This window comes from Harpia harpyja, chromosome 23, assembly GCF_026419915.1.
Source record: "Harpia harpyja isolate bHarHar1 chromosome 23, bHarHar1 primary haplotype, whole genome shotgun sequence".
In the NCBI taxonomy this organism is placed as follows: domain Eukaryota; kingdom Metazoa; phylum Chordata; class Aves; order Accipitriformes; family Accipitridae; genus Harpia; species Harpia harpyja.
This window is the reverse complement of record NC_068962.1, coordinates 1,119,947-1,143,156: the sequence shown is the minus strand read 5'-3', so window position 1 is coordinate 1,143,156 and position 23,210 is coordinate 1,119,947. Positions and strand designations below refer to the sequence as shown.

The 23,210-nt window shown below is 49.7% G+C and overlaps 6 protein-coding genes across 6 annotated transcripts; 3 read left to right on the top strand and 3 right to left on the bottom strand.

The window, feature by feature from the left end:
* Positions 1-5,207: 5,207 nt before the first annotated feature.
* On the bottom strand, positions 5,208-5,978 carry LOC128135461 (histone H2A-like). The gene has a single exon (XM_052774436.1). It carries the CDS (start codon positions 5,913-5,915, stop codon positions 5,526-5,528), a length of 390 nt encoding a protein of 129 aa, XP_052630396.1. The 5' UTR covers positions 5,916-5,978; the 3' UTR covers positions 5,208-5,525.
* A 237-nt stretch (positions 5,979-6,215) lies between these two features.
* LOC128135471 (histone H2B 1/2/3/4/6) lies at positions 6,216-22,466 on the top strand. Its single transcript, XM_052774447.1, has 2 exons — positions 6,216-6,692; positions 22,387-22,466. Exon 1 carries the CDS (start codon positions 6,272-6,274, stop codon positions 6,650-6,652), a length of 381 nt encoding a protein of 126 aa, XP_052630407.1. The 5' UTR covers positions 6,216-6,271; the 3' UTR covers positions 6,653-6,692; positions 22,387-22,466.
* LOC128135477 (histone H2B 1/2/3/4/6) lies at positions 7,581-8,400 on the bottom strand. Its single transcript, XM_052774453.1, has one exon. The coding sequence runs from the start codon at positions 8,006-8,008 to the stop codon at positions 7,628-7,630; it is 381 nt and encodes a 126-aa protein (XP_052630413.1). The 5' UTR covers positions 8,009-8,400; the 3' UTR covers positions 7,581-7,627.
* Positions 19,659-20,476, top strand: LOC128135453 (histone H1.11L). Its single transcript, XM_052774426.1, has one exon. The coding sequence runs from the start codon at positions 19,659-19,661 to the stop codon at positions 20,400-20,402; it is 744 nt and encodes a 247-aa protein (XP_052630386.1). The 3' UTR covers positions 20,403-20,476.
* Positions 21,108-21,700, bottom strand: LOC128135463 (histone H2A-IV). The gene has a single exon (XM_052774438.1). It carries the CDS (start codon positions 21,614-21,616, stop codon positions 21,227-21,229), a length of 390 nt encoding a protein of 129 aa, XP_052630398.1. The 5' UTR covers positions 21,617-21,700; the 3' UTR covers positions 21,108-21,226.
* LOC128135472 (histone H2B 5) lies at positions 21,851-22,401 on the top strand. Its single transcript, XM_052774448.1, has one exon. It carries the CDS (start codon positions 21,973-21,975, stop codon positions 22,351-22,353), a length of 381 nt encoding a protein of 126 aa, XP_052630408.1. The 5' UTR covers positions 21,851-21,972; the 3' UTR covers positions 22,354-22,401.
* Positions 22,467-23,210: the final 744 nt, after the last annotated feature.

Below are 23,210 nucleotides of genomic sequence, written 5' to 3'. Positions count from 1 at the left end.
TTCTCAACACTGGGAAGTGCTAGAATACATAATCTTTAAACAGGACCTTTGTGCTGTATTTTTATCTACCCTCCATGTCTATCTTCAAAATACCTCTTTATTCACAGCAACTGAAATATAGGATATAGGGTATATTTATTTTTGGTTATACAAACATTTTTGTCAAAATTCTTTTTTTTAATATCAGCAACCTTTTGTATATTAAATTAACAGTTACATTACAGTTTAGTCCTGTAGTGGATAACCAGCTTAAAGAACACTGAAGAACAGTCTGAACAGTTACAAAAAAATTCCCCTATCTTATTTTTAATGGAATAATAAAGTTAGCAGCATTCTTGGAAAGACTTATATCTTCGCTAGATCGGCATACCTACAGGAAAATTTATATTTATAAATCATCATGTTTAAAAAAAAAAAAAGTGCTTTTACTTCTGCAAAAACGAAATACACCAACTGGGTAAACAAATAACAGTATTCTCTAGTTAACTGACCAGACAGTGAATCAGAAACAAGAAATAAATGCCATACACCTGATCCAAAACCTGAACAAATCACACACTGGCTATAGCAATTTTATACTATTTCCTGCTCTTTCTTTTAATGGAGTAAATCAATATCCGCTCCCCTACTTATGAAATTGTTTTTCCTAATGGCCAGAGATTATAATTACTCAACACATGGGGCAAATTATTGCTATGTCATTTTCCCAGAGACTTTTTTTTCCAGTTTTAATAGAAAAGAATATATTTCAAAATAATTAGCCTTGAGGGAGAAAGTATCAACCGCAGCTAGGGAAAAAGATTCGGTCTTACATACACCTTGATGTAACGCTTTTGGCCAGTAATGAAAATGTTCCTGGTTCACATTGTAAAGGAAAAACTTGAGTCCTTGGGCTCCAAAAACCTGGTCTTGGGGTTGTGCTGTATCAGAGCACAGCGCAGCTCAAGACGTGGCACAAATCTCCCTGGAGAAGAGGGCTGGAAGTAGAGGGGGAGGGAGCTGTGAACACCCCTTCTGCCTTCCCAGCTCACTTACCTACAAGGAAGGAAGAAGCATTACAGTGAGCAGGGGCAGCTCTTTCCTCGGGGACTGGGGTCAGAGCCAGAGGCCTGTGTAGGTGGAAAGGGTGTTTTAGGTTTTGGTTTGCATTTCTTTGGTGGCTGCAAAGAACTAAATTATTTGATGGCCTGTCCTGATGGAGAGGTGGTTCCAAAAGCATTCATTGTCAAAAATGATACTAAGTATTAATCACAAATGTTCTTATATTCATTTTTTAACACAGAAAAGCACAGGAAGCAATTCTGGACATACGTGCATTTTAAAAATAGAAAATAAGTAGTTTGCATATGAAAGGAGTATCAGGACAGCTTGGAATTTTCATCACCAGTAAAATCCACAACCTTTTTTGTACTTGTATTCCTGCTTGCATTGCATGTAGATTTTGTGCTTGGAAGGGTCATAGGAAAATGGAAGAAATAATTCCCAAAATAGGAAGATGGCACACATGGAGAATTACCGCTGAAATTTGGACTTCAGACAGAGTATAGGGATCTTGTACTACCTTTATGCAGCATCAGAGCTATGAAGAAATGCATGCATCTCTTGTGTGCATCCCCTTTTCCTTTTGCAGCAAGTAGCAGCCACTGCAATGCGAAACAATCCAAACACTGCACGTGATAAAGGTTTTTTTGCCTTGTGCGCTTGGAACACAGCAAGGTTAGCATGTTTCATCATCCCGCTTAGAAAAGAGGAGAAGAATTGCCATAGCAATATCATAGCCCCAATCTTTCTACACGTTGAAATCATCTTTAAATAGGGCTGCCTCCTCCTGTGCTCCAAGTACCAGCAGACCGGACTGACCGGATCACAGGCAAACCCGGGTGCCTGGGCTCAACTGAGCTGGCTCAGGAAGCCCAGACAATTTCTCTAGATTGGTTCCACTCCCTACATGCAGGAGCTTTTAAACTCTGCCTTTTGAAATCGCTGGTACAAATCCTATGGAAGAAGGGAAATGGCCACGTGGGTGTAAGGCCCATTTAGCTCCTGGAGTTTTAACGTTAATCGATACTTAAATGTCACACAAAACCTCATGGGATGTGTATCTGTTGTACTTCAGACTTACAGAAGCAGCCTCTAATTCTGCATTTATTGACGGGACAAAAATCAAACAATGAGTGTTTCTGAAACGTTGATAAAGACAATCAGAGCGATTAACCCTTTTCATAACACCATGAAGGCAGTTAAGTCTTTCTCACTTTTTTTCATTTTTACGGTACTTTCCACCTGAGAACATTTGCATGAAAGACGGTATTTCTCAGCAGGAAATGGCACAGGGTATAAACAACAGGGGACATCAAGAAGCTTCAGAAGAACTGGGATTTATTTACAGCATTTGCCTGAACTGAATACTGCGGGCTTTTCCCCTTACCCTACAGGTTTATTTCTTGACAATGACAGAGTTAAAAATACCTCAGTTGGCGAAAAAGTGAAAAGGAAATAGCTTGTTTCTGGATTTAGAAATCCGGGGCCCTGCTCTGGCCTCCCCGGAGACAGCCGACCCTTTCCTTTCCCTTCTCCCCGCAGTTCCCCGGAGCCCGTTGCGGGGCGGGGGGTGCCGGGTGCCGCAGAGCAGCGCAGCCCCCTCAGCCTCCGACCCCCGCAAGGCCCCATCCCCTCTGCGGCATCCTCCTCGGCCCAGCCCGGCCTCCCTCCCCGCTTCTCCCCTCGGAATCTGCCGTGGGACACCGCACTCCCCCCTTCGACCTGGCCGCAATGGAGCCCGGCTCCCTCCTCCCCCGGGGGAGGATCGGTCCTTGAGTCCCCGTCTCTGGCACCGGCGCGGGGAGCAGGAAAATCTCCGTTTGCCACGGCCGGACCGACAAAGCCGGAGGGTTTCGCCGTCGCTGGAGAAGCGAGGGGTCCCGGTGGGGCCTGTCCGCTCCGTTTTCCGCCACCCGCTGCGTTTACGCAGCGACGAGATAATTCGGCTTCAGCCTAAACTCTCCCCCGTTAACGTACCCAAATTAAACTCGTGGGATTAAATCACGCAGTAAAACCAATACTGCTTCGTAGACATTAAAAGCCCTTTGAGTGTTTCGGTTCTTCTTCTGCTTCCCCCACTCAAGGAATAAAACGCCCAACGAAGAAACAAACAAATTCATACATAATTAAGTCGTTTCAACGTGCAGCCAGCCCTTCAATCCGGGTGCCACTGGGCGGTCCGCCGTCCGAAAGAGCCCACGTCCGCCTTTCCTCAGGCGCGGTGGGAGCAGAGGGATGGGTGCTGGCAGCTGTCCATCAGCGGCCGACCCGCCGCGGGGGGGAGTGGGGGGGTGCGGAGGATGCGCTGCCTTTTGTTTTGCCCGGCCGCCCGCAGCGCCGGCTCCTCGGAGTTGCAAAGTGATCCCAGTCACACGGGCCCCGGGAGGCGGATCGCTCTTTGTCTCTCGATCACAGGCGTTTGCACCTTCCTCTCCCACTCAGCTGTTGGAAACCCGAGTTGTTGTTAAAGAACGAACCGGGAAATCCGCCTGTGCCGCTTAGGAGACTGCGGGTGTTCACGCTCGCCTTGTTAATACATACATCTATTTTCAAAACCAGCCTGCCCACTTAGCCCAGTTGTGGTAAACCACACTTCACGAACGTGTCTGGCTGTACAATATACATTTGAGGCCTTTTGGCCCTTCACGGTTTAGACCTCACGTAGTCCTATCGGGTTTTTAAGGCTTTGTTACCCAGATGGACTACTTGAAACTAGAGCCACATATTGCCTAAACGCATTCTGCAACAGGGAAATGAGACACACAGCTACAAGAATGATAATGAAGACTCTATTTTCTGTACTATTGCATTTGTACTGCTGATACCAGAGCACCAATTTATAAGGGAAAGAAATCCAAAAGATTGTCCTCTTGAAAGTTTCTACAGTCTAGAGACTAGAATTTAAATCCTCTCACACAACATTGAGGTGATGCGCACATACCCAGGGGGGCTCACAGGACTCTTCCCCATTTTTGCTACAATTCTCAGTGCTTCTGATATGCAGATGACAGTTTCATCATGTGGAACAAAGACAGACCCAGAGGGGAGTGGAAACTTCCCTCCCCTGTAGAAGGGGGAAGTCAACTTCTTACCCACTCAATTTTAGGAAAGCTAAACTCAGTGAACACCAGGTCCACAGATACATTAGTCCACATCTCTCTCTTCCCTATACTGGAGGACAGGGATGGGGAAAACTGGTCATACTGAAAACCCCTCCTGTTGCTCCAGTGCCACCGAGCTGACCACCGAGGCCGTGCCTGCCTCCACAGAGCGCAAAAGAGAGCCCCAGGAAAGTCAAGCAGCTGGTGGCCTCTGCGGCCAAGAGCCTGCACAAGACTGTGAGGCTAAAAAAGCAGCAAGGAGCCCCACTAAAGCCAGAAGGAAAACGGTAGCAAGCAGGGCAACATCAAAGCAGAGAAACAACTTTAAGTCAACACTATGCCCTGCTAGAACAGCAGCAGCTCTTCTAAGAGCCACTTGCCTGCTCCCAAAATGAGGTGGGAGCTCAAAACTCCCCATACCTCATACGGAAGAGGGGATGGATCGAGTCAGTAGTGCCAGAAAAACCAAGTTAAAAGTGATAGTGCTCTTCCAGGCACACTGCAGCGGCCATCAGCATGGTGGCACATCACATCAGGCAGCGAACTGAGAACACCGGTAACCCTGCCCTGCCTGAAATCCTTCCCTAGTGTTCTGCAGAATTAATTCTGCCAAGGAAAGCCAGCAGGACTCTCTCACAACAGCATTAAAATGCAGCAAAAAATAAAAATCAACAAGCAGCCCGAGGGAGGGAACATCCCTCCTGTTGTGAAATAATTGGTTCAGGGTCACTGCCGGGACTGCATCATTTCTTCAGGGTTTTATTTTTTTGTGTGTTCTTTGCTTCCCCACCCTCCCCTTCTCTCTAAATTTGAAAATTGCATTGCCTAGAGTTGTGACAGCGATCGGCAACTCTTTAATACTCTCCAACAGAACAGAAGTAATCTAGACTGATATGAATACTTTGGTTTATATCATCCTCCAATAAATACTGCAAGAACACCTACAACAAAGCCAGAATTATTTTACTAGGCAGTGCAATGTTTACTCCAGTATTGTATAAAAACATAGGTGCCACTACTGACGTGTTAAGAATGTCCAGATTTTCTTAAAGCATAAAAATGTTATATTAAAAAAAAAATAGGAAGTAATTCTAAAAAAGAAACAAACAAGTACATTGAATCCCTCAGTTGATCAGCCCAAAATTTTTTAAAAGTAACATTTAGTGTTAATAAAACAACCTCCCTAAAAAAAAAACTTCAGCAGGCAGAGAAAACAGCATAGTTAAGGTAAACACTTTAAGGAAAAACAGCTTACATGTTTGCGCCTGCATTCCCTAGAAGAACCGAAACCAAAGAGTGACTCAGTCCCTTATGACCACTGTGGGTGGCTCTGAAAAGAGCCTTTTTTTGTCCATTTTGTTTCCTGATTAGTCTTAGATGCGTTTACTTGGTTTTAGCCTTGTGGCTGTCGGTCTTCTTGGGCAGCAGCACGGCCTGGATGTTGGGCAGCACCCCGCCCTGCGCGATGGTCACCTTGCCCAGCAGCTTGTTGAGCTCCTCGTCGTTGCGGATGGCCAGCTGCAGGTGCCGGGGGATGATGCGCGTCTTCTTGTTGTCGCGGGCCGCGTTGCCCGCCAGCTCCAGGATCTCGGCCGTCAGGTACTCCAGCACGGCCGCCAGGTACACCGGCGCGCCGGCGCCCACCCGCTCCGCGTAGTTGCCCTTGCGCAGCAGCCGGTGCACGCGGCCCACGGGGAACTGCAGCCCGGCCCGCGACGAGCGCGACTTGGCCTTGGCCCGCGCCTTCCCGCCCTGCTTCCCGCGGCCGGACATCGCAGCGACTCAGGCAACCGAAGACCGCAGCACTTCGCACGAACAGAGACCTGCTCCCCGTCGCGCCCGCCCGCCCGCTTATATACGACCTGGGCGGAGCGGCGGCGCCGTCGCTGATAGGCTGGGAGGGAGGCGTTGTACCGGCAACCAATGGGAATGCGAATCGAGAGGTGTCCAATAGTGCAGCGTAGTACGGCGTGACGACCCGAAGCAGAACTTCCAACCAATGGCGATGCGAGGCCGTTGAGCCGCCGCTTTGCCCAGCGCCGCTATAAAAGAGCTGCCGCGGGCGGCGGCGTTACCCTCTGCTTCGGTACCGGCGGTAGTTGGTGAGTGAGAGCCGCGCGTTTGCTGCCATGCCCGAGCCGGCCAAGTCCGCCCCCGCGCCCAAGAAGGGCTCCAAGAAAGCCGTCACCAAGACGCAGAAGAAGGGCGACAAGAAGCGCAAGAAGAGCCGCAAGGAGAGCTACTCGATCTACGTGTACAAGGTGCTGAAGCAGGTGCACCCCGACACGGGCATCTCGTCCAAGGCCATGGGCATCATGAACTCCTTCGTCAACGACATCTTCGAGCGCATCGCCGGCGAGGCCTCGCGCCTGGCGCACTACAACAAGCGCTCCACCATCACCTCGCGGGAGATCCAGACGGCCGTGCGGCTCCTGCTGCCCGGCGAGCTGGCCAAGCACGCCGTCTCGGAGGGCACCAAGGCCGTCACCAAGTACACCAGCTCCAAATAAGCTGTCTGTGCACTCTGTGCCAGAGCTGCTTGACCCAAAGGCTCTTTTAAGAGCCACCAAGTTTTCAGTAAAAAGAGCTTTAATTTCTCTCTTCTATTTCAGTTTTACTGATGCCATGTTCTCTGATTATCTTAATGACCAATGTTTAATCCCACTGATATAAAAGCCCTAACATAGTTTAGAACAGAACCTCTAACTGTGGTCTGTACACTTAACTCTTTATGGTTTCCTATGCCCTACTATTACCTAGCTGTTCCTGGTAAGCCTTCTTCACGCTGCCTCTTATGTGTGCACTCTTGTGGGCTGCTTCAATTGCCAGCTCGTTGTAGGGCACCTTGCCTGCGATGTCTGCTTGCTGCATACCACTGCTCAGTGAAAGTCCCTGGTGTCTTCAGCTCTGGTCCATCCCTTTTCCCTGTTCTCATAACAAACTATGTTATCAGTCATAAATATATGCCAACATAGTTTAAAATTGTCTTTGAGTATTTAAGTAATTAATTAGTAAGGAAACACTTTTTGGTTTTAGTGTTTTTCTTCATTGGTCTTCCCTATCTGGAAAAAAAACATCCGTTTAAAATTTATGTTTTAAAGGAATAATTAAGCTATTTCCTAGTACTTTTTATTCTAAGTTTCCTAATACAATGTTAATGGTTTCAGAACAGACTAGCATTCAGATGGGTAAGGTCTAATCGCGAGTCAACGACTGCGATTCCTTAGCCCCTGCTGCCCTCTGATGGGCGTTTCCAAAATTTCTGTCGTTTTACAGCTTCAGGTTAAGACCTCAGACTGAGACACATAGGAAAAACTGCAATAACCGATGAAAAAGCGGTCCCGAAGGACACTATGCAAGCGAGACTTACAAGACAAAGAAACTAAATAACTGTCGGAAAACACCAGTGACAAAGCTCTTGAAACGAAAGAATTGGTGACTCTTAAAGGAGCCTTTGGGTTAGAACTGAGGATCCAGGAGACGCTCTACTTGGAGCTGGTGTACTTGGTGACGGCCTTGGTGCCCTCGGAGACGGCGTGCTTGGCCAGCTCGCCGGGCAGCAGGAGCCGCACGGCCGTCTGGATCTCCCGCGAGGTGATGGTGGAGCGCTTGTTGTAGTGCGCCAGGCGCGAGGCCTCGCCGGCGATGCGCTCAAAGATGTCGTTGACGAAGGAGTTCATGATGCCCATGGCCTTGGACGAGATGCCCGTGTCGGGGTGCACCTGCTTCAGCACCTTGTACACATAGATCGAGTAGCTCTCCTTGCGGCTCTTCTTGCGCTTCTTGTCGCCCTTCTTCTGCGTCTTGGTGACGGCTTTCTTGGAGCCCTTCTTGGGCGCGGGGGCGGACTTGGCCGGCTCGGGCATGGCAGCAAACGCGCGGCTCTCACTCACCAACTACCGCCGGTATCGAAGCAGAGGGTAACACCACTGCCCATGGGAGCCCTTTTCCAGTGGGCTGCCAGTTCACTCGCACAGAAGCTCCTGCTCCAACGGCCCCGTGACTCACCGAGGTCAGGGAAATGGGGAGGGTGGGGAGCTTCTGCCCCGGGCAACGTGTGCTTCAGTCAGGTGCAGGACAATGCACGTTGTGGGGGTGCGGAGGGATGGGTGTTGTCGTGGGGAGAAGAGCGATGTGTTTGTCATCACCACAGAGCCATATCCGCGGCTGTCTGTGTGTCTTGGGGAGCAGAGAGGTGGCAGGATCGTGGGTTGCAGGGTGATGGGAGTGATGTCAGATATAGCAAATCCTGTGGTAGATTAGAAAGTCCTGTTTTAAATTAAGTTAGTTAGCCAAGATAATTCTGAGCTTTTCTATTCTTCCTGATTAATGGTGCCTCACCTGGAGCACCAATTCTGATCCTTTCTGTTCTTCCTGATTGATGATGTGTCCCTCTTGGCAGAAAAACGAAACATTGACTCTATATAGAGTGACTTAGCAGTCAAAGTGAGGAGGGGATACCTCCTCAAACGACCACCGAAGACCACCCGAGACCCCCGCCCATGCGGAGAAGGCAATTGATGTGTCATGGTTATGTATGTAAGCGTATGCATATGCATTAGGTAGTTTGAATATGTACTAGATAGGAGTAGTTTAATAAATTAGATGCAATTGTTACTTTTTAAAGGGGACACACCTGATCAATCTGGTGTGCTTGATTTGTGGAACGTCCACCGAGCACCCTGCGCAGAATAAAACAGTATCTCTCCTGAGCGTGTGAGATTGGTCTGTCGCACACCGGGTAACGAATCTGCTTTCAGGACAACAGGAGCGTCTTTGGGGAGAGAAGCGAGGTGTGTGTCCCTCGGCGCAGAGCCGTGCGTGTGTAGGGAAGGAACGGAGCCGTGTGTTTCGTGTCTGTCGGGGCAGAGTGGTGCGTGTGGTGTTGGTCTCAGTGTGCGGTGAGTGTCGGGACATAAGGGTAATGTGCTCTGGGGGGGGGCGCAGAGCGATCACCGTGTCCTACGCCGGGCGATGTGTGCGCCGTCGGCGCGGAGCGATGTGTGTGTCGGGCGGTGCACGGTGATGTTTGCATCTGGGAGTGAAAAATCTAATGTGCGTTTCAGGGTGCACTGTCTTTTCCGGGAGCACAGTGCGATGTGTGTGTCGGAGACACAATGTGTATGTGTGTCTGCACGTCATTTTACGGATGTGTGTGTGCCTATCATTTTACGGTAAACATATGGAACGTTAAGGAGGTGAAGGATGTGTACACTGAAGCAAGCAGTGTACTGGAACACAACAGTGGGCTGTTGAGAGAAGCTGTCTCTAAGGTCACTGTAACAAGTGCTCCGTGTGGGGACCCCCGAGCACTTGGAAGGGGACATCAGGTCTTCCTTCTGCTGCTGCTCGACGACGTGGGAGTGAGTGTGGTGTGCACTTCGCGTCGATCATCTTTTACAGTTTCATTTCGGGTTTCTTCGCTCCAGCTTGCGCAAGCCGCCGCAGCGCAGCGCCGGGAGCACCTGCCTGCTCGGGGAGTTCCGCGGTCCCCTTTGCCGAGCACGGCGCTGCCCGCCCTGCCTGGGGCTCGCTCGGCGGCGGGACCCGCTGCCGCTCAGCCTAGCTAAGACGAGACGGTCGCCAAGGCGTCCCTTGCGATCAGGAGCTCGGCGGCTGCGCCCGGCGTAAAGCCGCGGCTCGTTCTCTCCGGCCCCGGCGCTGCGCTCCCGGCGCCGCTCCCGGCCCGGCCTCGGGTCCGAGATGTTAATTACACGCACATTCCTGTAACGGATTGGTATGTGTCCCGTCTGGCTATTCCTTTCTGGAAACAATCGTGTTAGGGGTCCGGAAACCTTCTGTTTCTTGCACCGCTGCCGAAGCCCTTGAACGGAGCTCTCACACTCGTGGGTCCCAGATTAACCCTTGTCGCGCTTCAGCAGTAAGGGTGAACCAGAGGGGTTGCGCACACTCCCAGCCGTGTCCCGGAGCAGCTCCTCTCGCCGGCCGCTGCACCCCACCTCGCCTGCCCTGTCTTGGAGGGACCGGCGTGGGGCCGGTAGTAATCCTGCCCTGCTTCTCCTCTCGGTACTGAGGCTCCGTCTTGGCTGGGTGGTGAGGGAAAAGCGATTGTACGTGCAAGTTTTCTAAGTGCGGGAACTGCTGAATATCTGTGTTTTGCCCTGTATGGAAGTATTGGACCCCTCCCCAGACTCCCCGTCCCTCCATTTGCTGGTGCCCAGTGCTGTGGCAGAGCTCGCTCATACGGGAAACAGCCACGAATGGAGAAATGGGAGAGGAGAGCCTGCGGCGGGCGGGCTCAGGGCTGAGTGGCAGCAGGGCACTGACTGGCAGCCTGCTTACACAGCACCGACCCCCCCTCCTCTCCATTTCCCCACGCTGGTTCCTCCACCGTTTCCTAGAGCTTTAGGCCGGCACAATCCACGGCGGCTGCAACTGCGGCTCCGAGCCCCGCGGACACACACGCCCGTGGGAGGGAGCTCCGGCCGGGGCGGGGGCCGGGGGAAGGGGGGGAAGCTCCGGCAGAGCCCTCAGCGTCCCTTCGCTCCTTCAGGCACGGGGGGGTCTGCCTAGGCAGCGCTCGGGGCAGCCCGGCTCTGTGCCCTTCAGCAGTCCGAACTCTCCTCCCAGCCCACACAAGGGGCAGATTATCCGGGAGGACCCCCCCCCCCCCCCCGCTTTCGTCAGTAGCACATACTCACGTGCAGAGATTTGGCAGGGAAGCCACCCTTCGCCTAATTAACATTAGTTATCACTAACTGATTTTCTGTGTTATCCTTAACTGTCCAAGAACAGCTTCATATGGTCCCATCAGAGTGGAGTAGTTAACAATAACAGTGAGAATATCTTGGCATGAGGCGGGATAAAGTTCCTCTTCTCAGTCGTGGAATGAAGCGCCTTCTCTCCTCAAAACTGTCAGCCATCACCAATATAAATATTTTACCAAAGTACTTAACACTTTCGCTTGCATACGATCTGTGCCCTTAGAAAGTCGCATGGTTCCAGGATTTTTTTTTCTTGAGATGAAGAGAATCTAAATTAAAACCCTCTTCTCGTTGGATTTTTGCAGATGTGTGTCACCTCTCTGCTATTTATCGCCTGCCAAAGTCTTCTTCCTAATAGACAATGGTGTGTATTGCATATTGTCTGGGAGAGAAAGCTAAGGGCCATGGAAAGAGGTGCTGAGAAACAGCTGGAATCAGCATCAGAAGGCTAAGTAAAAGAAAAAAAAAAAATCCCAGGCAGTACAAATCAGTTTTCCTTTGGGAGTTGATTATCAAACTTCGCCTGGCAGGCACAAGCGTAGGGAAACAAAAACATACGAGCTACAAAGGTTAGTTTGATTTCTTTCTAAACACAAACTAAATTGTATGGAGAGCTGAAAACGAGTAACGAGCTGAACTCATTGCTCAGGGTGGATCTACCAACCCGATATCAAAGGAAATGGGAATGTATCTAAGACAAAGAAAAACATTTGCACATCTGAAGACAGGGGTTTTAGCACCCTTTTCTTCTTGCAAAGCACTGTCTTTCCCACAGGAACAGCCCACAGAGATATTCGGCCAGCCTGTCCCTCTCCTAACTTTTTATGTTCTTTTCAGCTCTTACGGAAGAACCGATTCCCTGAACGCAGACTGACATTTGGAAGGGGAGTTCTGGGCGCCGGTTCCACGCGATGGAAAATCACACCATGGGCCGCCAATCCAGAGCAAAAATGCTTTAATCATCACATTAACTCTGTACAGGCAGATTTCATTGCTGTTCTACCTGTACTTCTGCATCCAATAGAACGCTGTTCCCATAAGGAAAACATACTACTTGTTGCTAGGACCTTCTTTCTGCCTTTCCCGTTGCCAGACTTGAAGGTGACTTTTTTGAGGATTTCTCAAGATCTTGCCCTTCACCCATTGGTTTTAACCTCGTGGCTTTGGGGCTGTATTGAGGCTCAGGCTTTACCTTACATGCTGTGCCTGTGCATCTCTGACTCCACTGGCTGCCCTTCCCTGGCTCGACCTTGTCCCAGCCTCGACCTTGTCCCAGCCTCGTCCCCGTGGACTTGCCCAGTGATCGGGGGCTGTGGCTGTCCCTGATCGCTGCCACCATCCCTGCCCCACTCACCATGTGCGGCTGCTGCGGGGCTGTGTCCTTGGTGGTGACAGCATGGCCCTGCCTGCCCCCTGTCCCCCCCCCCGCCCCCGTCTCCCAGCTCAGCTGCCCTTGTGGGGCAGCCCCCTCCTGCTGCTCCCCGCCAAACTTTGTTGAACCTGTTTGTCCACCTAGGAGTGTATTTACTGAAGTTAACTTAGACTTAATATAGAATCTCCTCCCCTTTCAAATAGCCGTCATTTACACATCTGTCCCCATCTAGGGTGTTAGTGATGGTAGGACAGATATGAGGATTGAACTAAAAATTCAGCCACTTCTCACAGTTCCTGAGACATCAGCCTTCACTGTTGATCCTGCACAGATCACTTTTTCTAGCTCCACATGCCATCACCTTCTCAAATACCTGATGCTGGGATAATATCAGGGCAGGCTCCCCTTGATTTGCATAATAATGACCTATTGCTGACTTGGAGTGACACAGTTCAATACTGCATCTGCTTCTATGAATATTGGCTGCAAAGTATCATAGGTGTGAATAACACTGGACATTGGCCTGTTCTGTCTTTCCTTCTCCTGTCCTTCCTATCCACCTCACCCATCTGAAGGTGCCTCCTGTTCCTTATTCCCCTTGTTCCCAGGAAGTTGCCACATACCAGCTCTCTCCCATTCCCACTCCTCCTCCTAGGGAAGGACCATTTCTCCCTTACAGCCTACAAGCAATGCCTGTCATTACTGAACATGTAGCATCCACCTCTTCCCTGTCTCATCAAATGTCCTGATTCCTGATTTGTGGCATTGAATTGTGGTTTTGAGCTGTAGCAACTCAGCCAAGGAATGTCCTGAATATCGCCGTGGTAGGCCTAGACAGACAGGAGAAGCTTGTGGTGAGTATTCTTAAGCACCAGAGAAGACAATTTCTTTGTCCAGCTGAACAGACAATAGTTACCACCCTCACTATCTTGCTTCAGTTGTCTGTGTGCAGTCAGGCAATAAAGCAATGGACAAAGGAGAGAGCTAGTAGCAGAGGTGACATAAAGATGCAAATGCATGATATCCTGAGGAGAGAAAGACATCCCAAGGAATCTGTGAATCAAATCAGAGCCACATTGACCACCTGCCTCAGTGCCTGTATGACCGAGTGATAGTTGGCAGCTTCCTGTAGGGAGGAGGGTGCTGGTGGTGGCCCCACACTTTCCTCTGCAGTGGTCCTACTGACAGGTGGGGCAGCTAGGGAACTCGAGACATGTTAAGAGAAGGAATCATCAAAAATTAGTGGTGTTATAGGTACATCCCGTTGATTTTGCTGATGTAATTCTGTGAACGAGATTCACTTATTCTGCAAAGACTGGGCTGCATGCAAAGCAACCTTGTCATGGAAGCTTCCAGAAAAATCTGCAAGGCCTGTAACACTTTTTTCTGAGGAGAGGCGTGGAGGAAACAGCAGTTAGGGACTGTAGCAAACAACCAGAGTTGCTCCTGGGAGCAAAAAGGCCATTGTGACTTCCTGGGTATCACCTGGAAGGAGAGGAGCACAAGCTCCTTCTGAAATGCATAGGTCTTCCCAACCCCAAAATGTCTGGGAAGGAGCGATGTATATCAGCATTCCAGTGTCTCAGCTTTCTTCTCAGTGCTCACCTGCAATGCTCTGCTGCTCATTTATCAGAGACTACAAGGAGGATGGGTAGCTTAGATGGCTTCCACATCCTGAAGTACTGCAGCGGATTGCACTCTTCCCATTTTGTAGTACTGCTTTCCACCATTGATCACGGGTCTTCTGAGCCAAAGCACCAGGCAGCTAGGAACTGGCTCAGCCACTCAATCTCTGCCTGCGCTGCCCACAGCTTGTAGGAGACCTAGAGGACAGTTCAGTTCTGCAACAAGGTCTACCATTACATTTTTGTCCCTTCTTATTTCACCCTGACAAAAAACAGACCCACACTGTTGCAGAGGCCAGGCAGAAGTCAAAATTAAAATATTGTTTTCACCATCTTGAAATAGAAATGAAAACTTGGCCATGTGGCGCAGCACCTTTGCTGAGGCTGTTTGTGGAGTAGATGGCCTAAGAAAGAGAGTGCCGCCTCCTTCCCCAGAGTAACCCGCAGAGGGAAGGAGCTGGTGTTCCCCAATGCACAGGGCAGGCAACGGCAGCCCAGGCATGCTGCACAGGGAGATCCCGGGCACATGCACAAAGTGTGCAACAGCAAAGGAAATGTCACATTCATGTGGCATTGAAATGCATTTTCACCTGTTCATGTTCCCCCCAAAAGATCTTGAACATTTGCCTGAACAGTTAGAAATATTCAAATTAGTGATACCCAGAGTTTCCATTCTACACATCCTTCTGGTCTCCAGCTTGTGCACACATTTTCCAGACATGCCGTATTTTGTGTACCCCCCAGCTTATTAAAGGCATGGGTTAAGCAGAAAGGAAGAGTCATGACTGGCTTCTTTCTCTCTACCTAAGTTCACATTACCTACTGGCAAAATTAAGCCTTTTATTAAACCATTAATATACACATATACATTCATCCAATACAGTAACATCTTCATACATATTATATTTATATCACATTGAAACATTAAATACTAAACAAGAAACTTTATAATTTGACTGATTGATTGCTCTGAAATGATTCTTGGAATTATCTCTTAATTGAGCTTGGAAGTTATCAAAAACTAGGTGGTCTGGAATGATCAAGGAGCTATTTCTCTCTTGCTTTGAACCAGAACAAAACTTTTTAAAAAAATCTGAATATTTTTGCAAGGAGATAATTTAAAAAAGAAAATAAGAAAGCTGTATCCATGGATCCCCTTGTAATAACTAAATTTTCTGCCTAATGCCTGCCATACCTCTGGTCATGGATTTCTTATTTTAAGAGATTACTGATGTATCTGGGTATTTTAAATCTGTATGAATACAAAAACCTTTTACCATGAGGAAGAGTCCTTTGCTGGAGACTTAACAGTATGCAGTTGTAACCACTTCCCTATTGAGATATGAAGTTTTCTTACTCATGTAACAATGGTTATGAATTAGAACACCATGATAAATCAGTTTTAAAATAAAATCCATCATCCACGGACAACAGATATCTCCCAAATGATCCCAAGTCTGCAATTACATCAAGGGCAGATTTGAATTGCCTTGAGTGACTCTGTGACTTCATTTATGTTTCTTGTGTACCTGGAGCACCCATAAGTTGGAATGAATTTAGCTGGATCACATAAAATATGAAGCTCAGCAGCACAGGCATCAGGAAGAGCTACTTGCTTGAGAAAATATTGAAGATGCTGTGCAGCCTTAGGCAGGCCAAGGTGAAAAACCTGTTAATGGGGCTGTGCAGCTATAGGCTTAATGCATGATCTTGTTCACCCTGTTTGAAATAAGCATATGTATGCTGCAGTCCTGCCTCCTCAGCTGCGTCTGTGAGATGGACGCCTCCATATATCTCCTGAGCAAACAGTAAAAGTCCAGCACAGTCATAGTTCACTTGGTGGGATGAATCACAAGACTGGCGTGCTGCAATTGATGGCTATTGACTTCAGAAGGGACAGGCAAGGAAGGAGCTGGGGGTGTGGGGGGGTTGCTGGAAAAGTGGCACAGCAAGCTGTAAGCCATCCAGGAGACTCCTGGAGTGTGTTGAGGAAAATTTTTTAATCCAGGTGAAAGACAGCCCAACCAGAGGAGAAGCACTACTGGACCTGTTGCTCACCAACACAAAAGAACAAATTGGAGAGGTCAAGACGGTGGCAGCCTGGGCTGCAGCCTGGGCCCAGGCCCATCATGAACTTGAGGTATATGGGCCAGGCAAACATAAAGTCAAGACCCCGAATTTTAGCAGAGCAAACTTTCAGTTGTTTAAGGAACTAGTGGATAAGACTCCCTGGGAAACTGCCCTCAGGGATAAAGGAGCGGAACAGAGCTGGCAGCTATTTAAGGATGTTTTTCTTAGAAAACAAGTGCTCTTGATTCCCATATGTAAGAAAGCAGGTAGGAAGGCAGGAGACCAATACGGTTCAGTAAGGACCTTCTTGTTGAACTGAAGTGCAAGAAGGAAATGCACAGGCAGTGGAAGCAGGGACGTGCATCCTGGGAAGAATATAGGGATGCTATCTGGGTGTGTAGAGATGGGATCAGGAAACCTAAAGCATGTCTGCTGCTGAATTTCACAAGGGATATGAAGAACAATAAGAAGGGCTTCTGCAGTTGATCAGAAAAGGAAGACTACAGAAAATGTACCCCCCAATAAATAAGACAGGAGATCTAGTGACAACTGACACAGAGAAGGCTGAGGTACTCAGCAATTTTTTTGTCTCAGTTTTCCTGAGGGAATTGGCAGATGTAGTTGCCAAGCCACTCTCCATAATATTTGAAAAGTCATGGCAGTCAGGTGAAATCCCCAGTGACTGGAGAAAATGGAATATTACACCCATTTTAAAAAATGGTGTGATATTCTTTTATAACAGGGAACAGGTAAAAAGGAGGACACTGGGAACTACTGACCAGTCAGCCTCACCTCAGTGATCTGGTAAGATCATAGAGCAGATCCTCCTGGAAGCTATGTCGAAGCATATGGAAGACAGGGAGGTGATAGACGAGAGGTATGGATTTGATAGATGGACTGCTGGATAAGGAATTGGCTGGGTGGTTGCACCAAAGAGTTATAGTCAGTGGCTCAATATCCAAATGGAAACCAGTAATGAGTGGTGTCCCTCAAGGGACACCTCTCTTTCACATGAAGACAAGCTCAGAGAGTTGGGGTTTTTCAGCCTGGAGAAGAAAAGGCTGAGGCAAGACATTATTGCAGCCTTTCACTATATGAAGGGTGCTTATAAGAATAAGACAGAGAAAGACTTTTCACTAGGGCCTGTAATGACAGGGCAAGGGGCAAGGGTTTTAAACTGAAAGAGGGTAGATTTAGAGTGGTTCTAAGGAAGAAATTTTTGATGACAAAAGTGGTGGAACACACTGGAACAAGTTGCCCAGAGAAGTTGTTGATGCCCTGTCAGTGGAAGTGTTCAAGGCCAGGTTGGATGGGGCTTTGAGCAACCTGGTCTAGTGAAAGATGTCCCTGCCCATGACCAGGGGGGTTGGTCTAGGTAATCTTTGAAGGTCCGTTCAACCCAAACCATTCTATGATTCTACAAGGCACCAAGTCACATGGGCTCAAAAGAAAGATGTTCATGAAAGCATTTATCCAATACCAGAGTAGGAGAAAAATAAGTCCTTGCATTCCTGACTGAAGTTCTGAAAAATTTCTGTCACGTCCAAATATCCCAGTCCACTGTGAGTCGTACCTTCTACCTTTTGTATTTTAATAAATGTTCTGTTTGCCTGACTATTTTTTTTTTCAGGGAAAAATAGGAGGCAGAAGTCCGTCTGTTTTTACTGAATACATCATCGTACAAAGCTTCATATCAGAAAAAAAAGGTTAAAATCTTTTTTTCTTCAAGATAATATTTGAAATAAGTCATTAACTTTTTTTTAATAAGGTTGCCCATTAAATTAAAGGAATTAAAGGGCACTTATAAAATTATTTCCTCCTTCCTCTCATCCACCTGATAACATTTGCAAGATCCCTTTGCGTTTCCTCCTTTGCTGAGCATAGAACTAACTGTCTATGAGTGTAAAAAAAAAAATTAAGTCGTCCAGATATGTGGTCAAAATTTGGAGGACCAGAAAAATGAGCTTTTAGGAAAGCATATAGACTGCTCCAGGACTGTGCTGCTACATTAGGTGTTTGGAAGAAGGATAGAGGCCTAGCCTAAACACAAGAAAATGCATTTGCAAAGGATCAAAAGAATTGAGGTAAAGCTACTAGTAGACTGACTCTGACATGAGTGAATAGAATGGAGTAAGATACAGAATTTGAAGGAAATATGTATGCTACTGAACTAACCCCCAGAAATTTCTCCTCAAAGGTGTGTGTCCTTCCCAGTAGATTCACTTCCGTGACAATGATGTAGTTCACAACCCGCAACCCACAGTGGGGTCAGCAGGTGAAACCACCATGAAATATAACATCAGTACAGACATTGGCTCCAAATCCACATGATCGTCTTTTTTTTATACTCTCGCATATGATGTTATTCTGATGTTTTGTCTTCTCTAGACAGAAGCCCCTCTGAAATGCTACAACTCTTGGCAGTTTCTCACACTTTAGGTGCATCCTAGTCATGCTAAATTGGCATCACTGACAAGCTCTTAAAACTGATCTCTCCCTCACCAGAACTCCACAAGATGGTGTGTGATATTACATTAGTGAAAGAAAAAGTGAAAGAAGCCAAATGAACTAATCACCAGGGTCTCCTTTCCCACATTGTACCACATATTTTTGAACATGACAATCCTCTACCCAACTCATCCCAAGAAAAAATCATTTTATGTATATTCAGTTTATCCCACATCACAAAACTGATATGGATTGGAAAAAGCCATGCCCTAGTTTATCTCAGTAGTTCTGAGGACAAAATTGTTTGATTAAGCCACTTGTTTTATATTATTTTATTAAAGAAATGCCTACAGTCTTACCTCTGTTTTTCATAAAGAAAACATGTACACCACATTTTGGGGGGTTTTTTGCACAACTGCTGATTCTGGCTGACAAAATACCTGAAGTCCAGTGTAGAAGTAAGCACAAAAATAAACTCAATCTTAAAATAAGAACATACAAATTAATGTCCTGATGTATTGTGCTTAATCAAAAGAATTATTTTGGAGAAGAAAAAGGGAATATAGTTTATTAAAATATTAATACAAGGACGCAGAAAACTGAGGGAAACAATGAAAAACTTCTCGATGTTCTCATGAGATATTGAAGGTACCTGCTGATTTAAAAGAGCTTTTTTCACATTAATGTTTCTGGTGAAAACCGTCTTTCTTTTACTTTTTATTAGCTCCGAGTAGAGCTAAATAGGGCACTACGTCCAAAGGTTTCATTATTTTTAAGAGATGAAGCCGCGTTACGGGAAACAACCCTAACCCAGATACAGAACTGAGTGGCTACTTTGTGTTACTTGCTTCTTTTCAAAGCTAATTTACGCTAAGAAAATGTCTCCAGATTACCTCTATTTTGCACTACCGTGATGAAAAACCGTCTCGGGAACATGAATCCGCTGCCACTGTGACAGTGCTGTCAGAAGCAAAGCTTTAATTCAAAAGGAAAAATAAAAATCTCACCGTCCGGCTCTGCGTGCGATCCCCAAACTCGGGGATTATTGCCTTGCCTGAAACTCATTTTAACTCTCAGCCAAAAGAAACGCCGAAAGATAAGAATACCTTCTGTCCCCAGCAAGAATGCTAAGAAACGGGGTGCCGCGGTCACGGTTTTTTTACGGAAAACACACTTTTTTGAGAAGGAAGAAACACAAGCCGAGCGGCAGAGCGCGGGGCGGCGGGGCGGGGCGGGCTCGGCAACGCACCAATCAGCGCCCGCCGCGCTGCTATAAATGGGGGCGCCGCGGCGGGTGCTGCAGCCGCCGCGCTCCCGTCCGCGCAGCACCGACATGTCCGAGGTCGCTCCCGCCCCCGCTGCTGAGGCAGCGCCCGCCGCCGCCGCCCCGGCTCCTGCCGCCAAGGCCGCCGCCAAGAAGCCGAAGAAGGCGGCGGCCGGTTCCAAAGCCCGCAAGCCGGCGGGCCCCAGCGTCACCGAGCTGATCACCAAGGCCGTGTCCGCCTCCAAGGAGCGCAAGGGGCTCTCGCTCGCCGCGCTCAAGAAGGCGCTGGCCGCCGGCGGCTACGACGTGGAGAAGAACAACAGCCGCATCAAGCTGGGGCTCAAGAGCTTGGTCAGCAAGGGCACCTTGGTGCAGACCAAGGGCACTGGCGCTTCTGGTTCTTTCCGTCTGAGCAAGAAACCTGGGGAAGTGAAGGAAAAAGCCCCCAAGAAGCGGGCAGCCGCCGCCAAGCCCAAGAAGCCGGCAGCCAAGAAGCCCGCCAGCGCTGCCAAGAAACCCAAGAAAGCGGTGACAGCGAAGAAGAGCCCCAAGAAAGCGAAGAAGCCAGCGGCCACCGCGGCCAAGAAAACGGCCAAGAGCCCCAAGAAGGCGACCAAGGCTGCCAAGCCCAAGAAAGCGGCGGCAGCAGTGAAGAGCCCGGCCAAGGCGAAGGCGGTGAAGCCCAAAGCAGCCAAGCCCAAGGCGGCCAAGCCCAAAGCGGCCAAGGCGAAGAAGGCGGCGCCCAAGAAGAAGTAATCCCCCGTGGAAGAAACCTCTTGCTCGGCGCTTAAACCCAACGGCTCTTTTAAGAGCCACCCACATTTCTCTCTAAAGGGGCTGAAATAAGTTTATATATATCGGGAGTACAGAGTGGACATGGCTTCACAGTTTTGGAGTTTGTGCCATAGCGCAGCTGATGAAGCGTGCGCCGTGACTGGGAGGAACTTCCCCGCATTAGGTGCAGCCCTGGGTGTTGCTCTAATCGTTATCGCTGCAATGCTGGGGAGATTGTTCGCTCCTTTCAGGACGGACATTGCCTCAAGGCGGCATAAGTACTTAGAGACTTGATAATTTACTCCATTGTTTCTAAACAGTTTTGTAGCCGGTACTTAACGCTTTACTCCATTGTTTCTAAACAGTTTTGTAGCCGGTACTTAACGCTTTCTTTTCCGCGTCCCTGTGTGCGCCTACGTGGGAGGGGAAGCACAGCGGAGGGGCGGGATTGGTTTTCGCTTGCTACCCGGTTGTTCGCCTCAGCAGGAAGCTAGGATGGGGCAGAAAAAATTTGTTTTGCACTTGTAAATCGAACTGCAGGACCTAAATCACTAGTTTTTTGATGCTGTATAATCTCGCCTGCAGACGCAGTAAGATATACTTTTAAAAACACTAACGTAGCATTTGGAAATCAAAATATATTCATGCAGGTGGTTTTTTTTTTTCCAGAAAGAAAAACAAGGTGCTTCCAAAGTGTTTCCAAGTAGATTTAAAGCAACTTAGCTCTCCAATGATCTAGTGGGTGGCTCTGAAAAGAGCCTTTGGGTTTCTGTGGGAAAAGCTTCCCGGGTGCTGTTCTTCGGCTTTTACTTGGCTTTAGCCTTGTGGCTGTCGGTCTTCTTGGGCAGCAGCACGGCCTGGATGTTGGGCAGCACCCCGCCCTGCGCGATGGTCACCTTGCCCAGCAGCTTGTTGAGCTCCTCGTCGTTGCGGATGGCCAGCTGCAGGTGCCGGGGGATGATGCGCGTCTTCTTGTTGTCGCGGGCCGCGTTGCCCGCCAGCTCCAGGATCTCGGCCGTCAGGTACTCCAGCACGGCCGCCAGGTACACCGGCGCGCCGGCGCCCACCCGCTCCGCGTAGTTGCCCTTGCGCAGCAGCCGGTGCACGCGGCCCACGGGGAACTGCAGCCCGGCCCGCGACGAGCGCGACTTGGCCTTGGCCCGCGCCTTCCCGCCCTGCTTCCCGCGGCCGGACATCGCAGCGACTCAGGCAACCGAAGACGGCAGCACTTCGCACGAACAGAGACCTGCTCCCCGTCGCGCCCGCCCGCCCGCTTATATACGGCCTGGGCGGAGCGGCGGCGCCGTCGCTGATAGGCTGGGAGGGAGGCGTTGTACCGGCAACCAATGGGAATGCGAATCGAGAGGTGTCCAATAGTGCAGCGTAGTACGGCGTGACGACCCGAAGCAGAACTTCCAACCAATGGCGATGCGAGGCCGTTGAGCCGCCGCTGTGCCCAGCGCCGCTATAAAAGAGCTGCCGCGGGCGGCGGCGTTACCCGCTGCTTCGGTACCGGCGGTAGTTGGTGAGTGAGAGCCGCGCGTTTGCTGCCATGCCCGAGCCGGCCAAGTCCGCCCCCGCGCCCAAGAAGGGCTCTAAAAAAGCCGTCACCAAGACGCAGAAGAAGGGCGACAAGAAACGGCGCAAGAGCCGCAAGGAGAGCTACTCGATCTACGTGTACAAGGTGCTGAAGCAGGTGCACCCCGACACGGGCATCTCGTCCAAGGCCATGGGCATCATGAACTCCTTCGTCAACGACATCTTCGAGCGCATCGCCGGCGAGGCCTCGCGCCTGGCGCACTACAACAAGCGCTCCACCATCACCTCGCGGGAGATCCAGACGGCCGTGCGGCTCCTGCTGCCCGGCGAGCTGGCCAAGCACGCCGTCTCGGAGGGCACCAAGGCCGTCACCAAGTACACCAGCTCCAAGTAGAGCGTCTCCCGGATCCTCAGTTCTAACCCAAAGGCTCTTTTAAGAGCCACCCACCTTTTCAGTAAAAGGGCTGACGCTGCGGTGACTTGTTCTTGGCTGTCTCGGGGATGAGACATGTAACGGTGTGAAAGTGCTGTCAGTTGTAAGGAACCCAGCACATGTACCCGTTTGCCGTAAACGCTGTGTTCTACATGTGTTTCTCGGTGGAGCAGAGAATGCTCACAAGTCCCTGAAAACATCCCGGGAGCCCGTTTCACTTTTGCGTCCGGGTTAGGGGAGGTTGAGCAATAAAACGAACGAGGTAGGTGTTCTCTTTAAGAAGTGCCCGAATCGAGCGTGTTCTGGATAGGCGGTGCTTGCTCTTTTTCCCCGTGAGGCACTCTAAGGGAACAGGGATACATCGAAAGCACAGACGGATCGCGATGACCTTATGCTTTTTTTTTTTGCTTTTTTTTTTTTTTTTCCCCCGCAACAAAAAGCTCCAGGCCGGACCTTTCTCCCCCCCCCCCCCGGCACACACACCGTTTAGCGTTCTCGCGGGCGACCGGGGGAAGCAAACCGGAGCGCTTCACGGCGTTCTCGCCCCCGAACGGCGCAGCCCCGCCTGTGGTCCCGAGCGCGGTGTTCCCCCCCCCCCGGCGCCCTTCCCCTGCTCTCGCCCGCTTCTCCCTCCGCCGCCCTGTTCCGCCGCGCCCCGTAAGTCCGGCGGCCCGCGGGGGCAGTGGGCGGGCGGGAGGACCCGGCGCCGCCGCCGGGTCCGGGTCGGTCCGACCTGAGTGAGGACTGCACGGCGCTGCCCAGCGGGCGGGCCCGGCGCGGCGCGGCTTCCGAGAGGGCGGTGATTGGTCGCGGTGGCG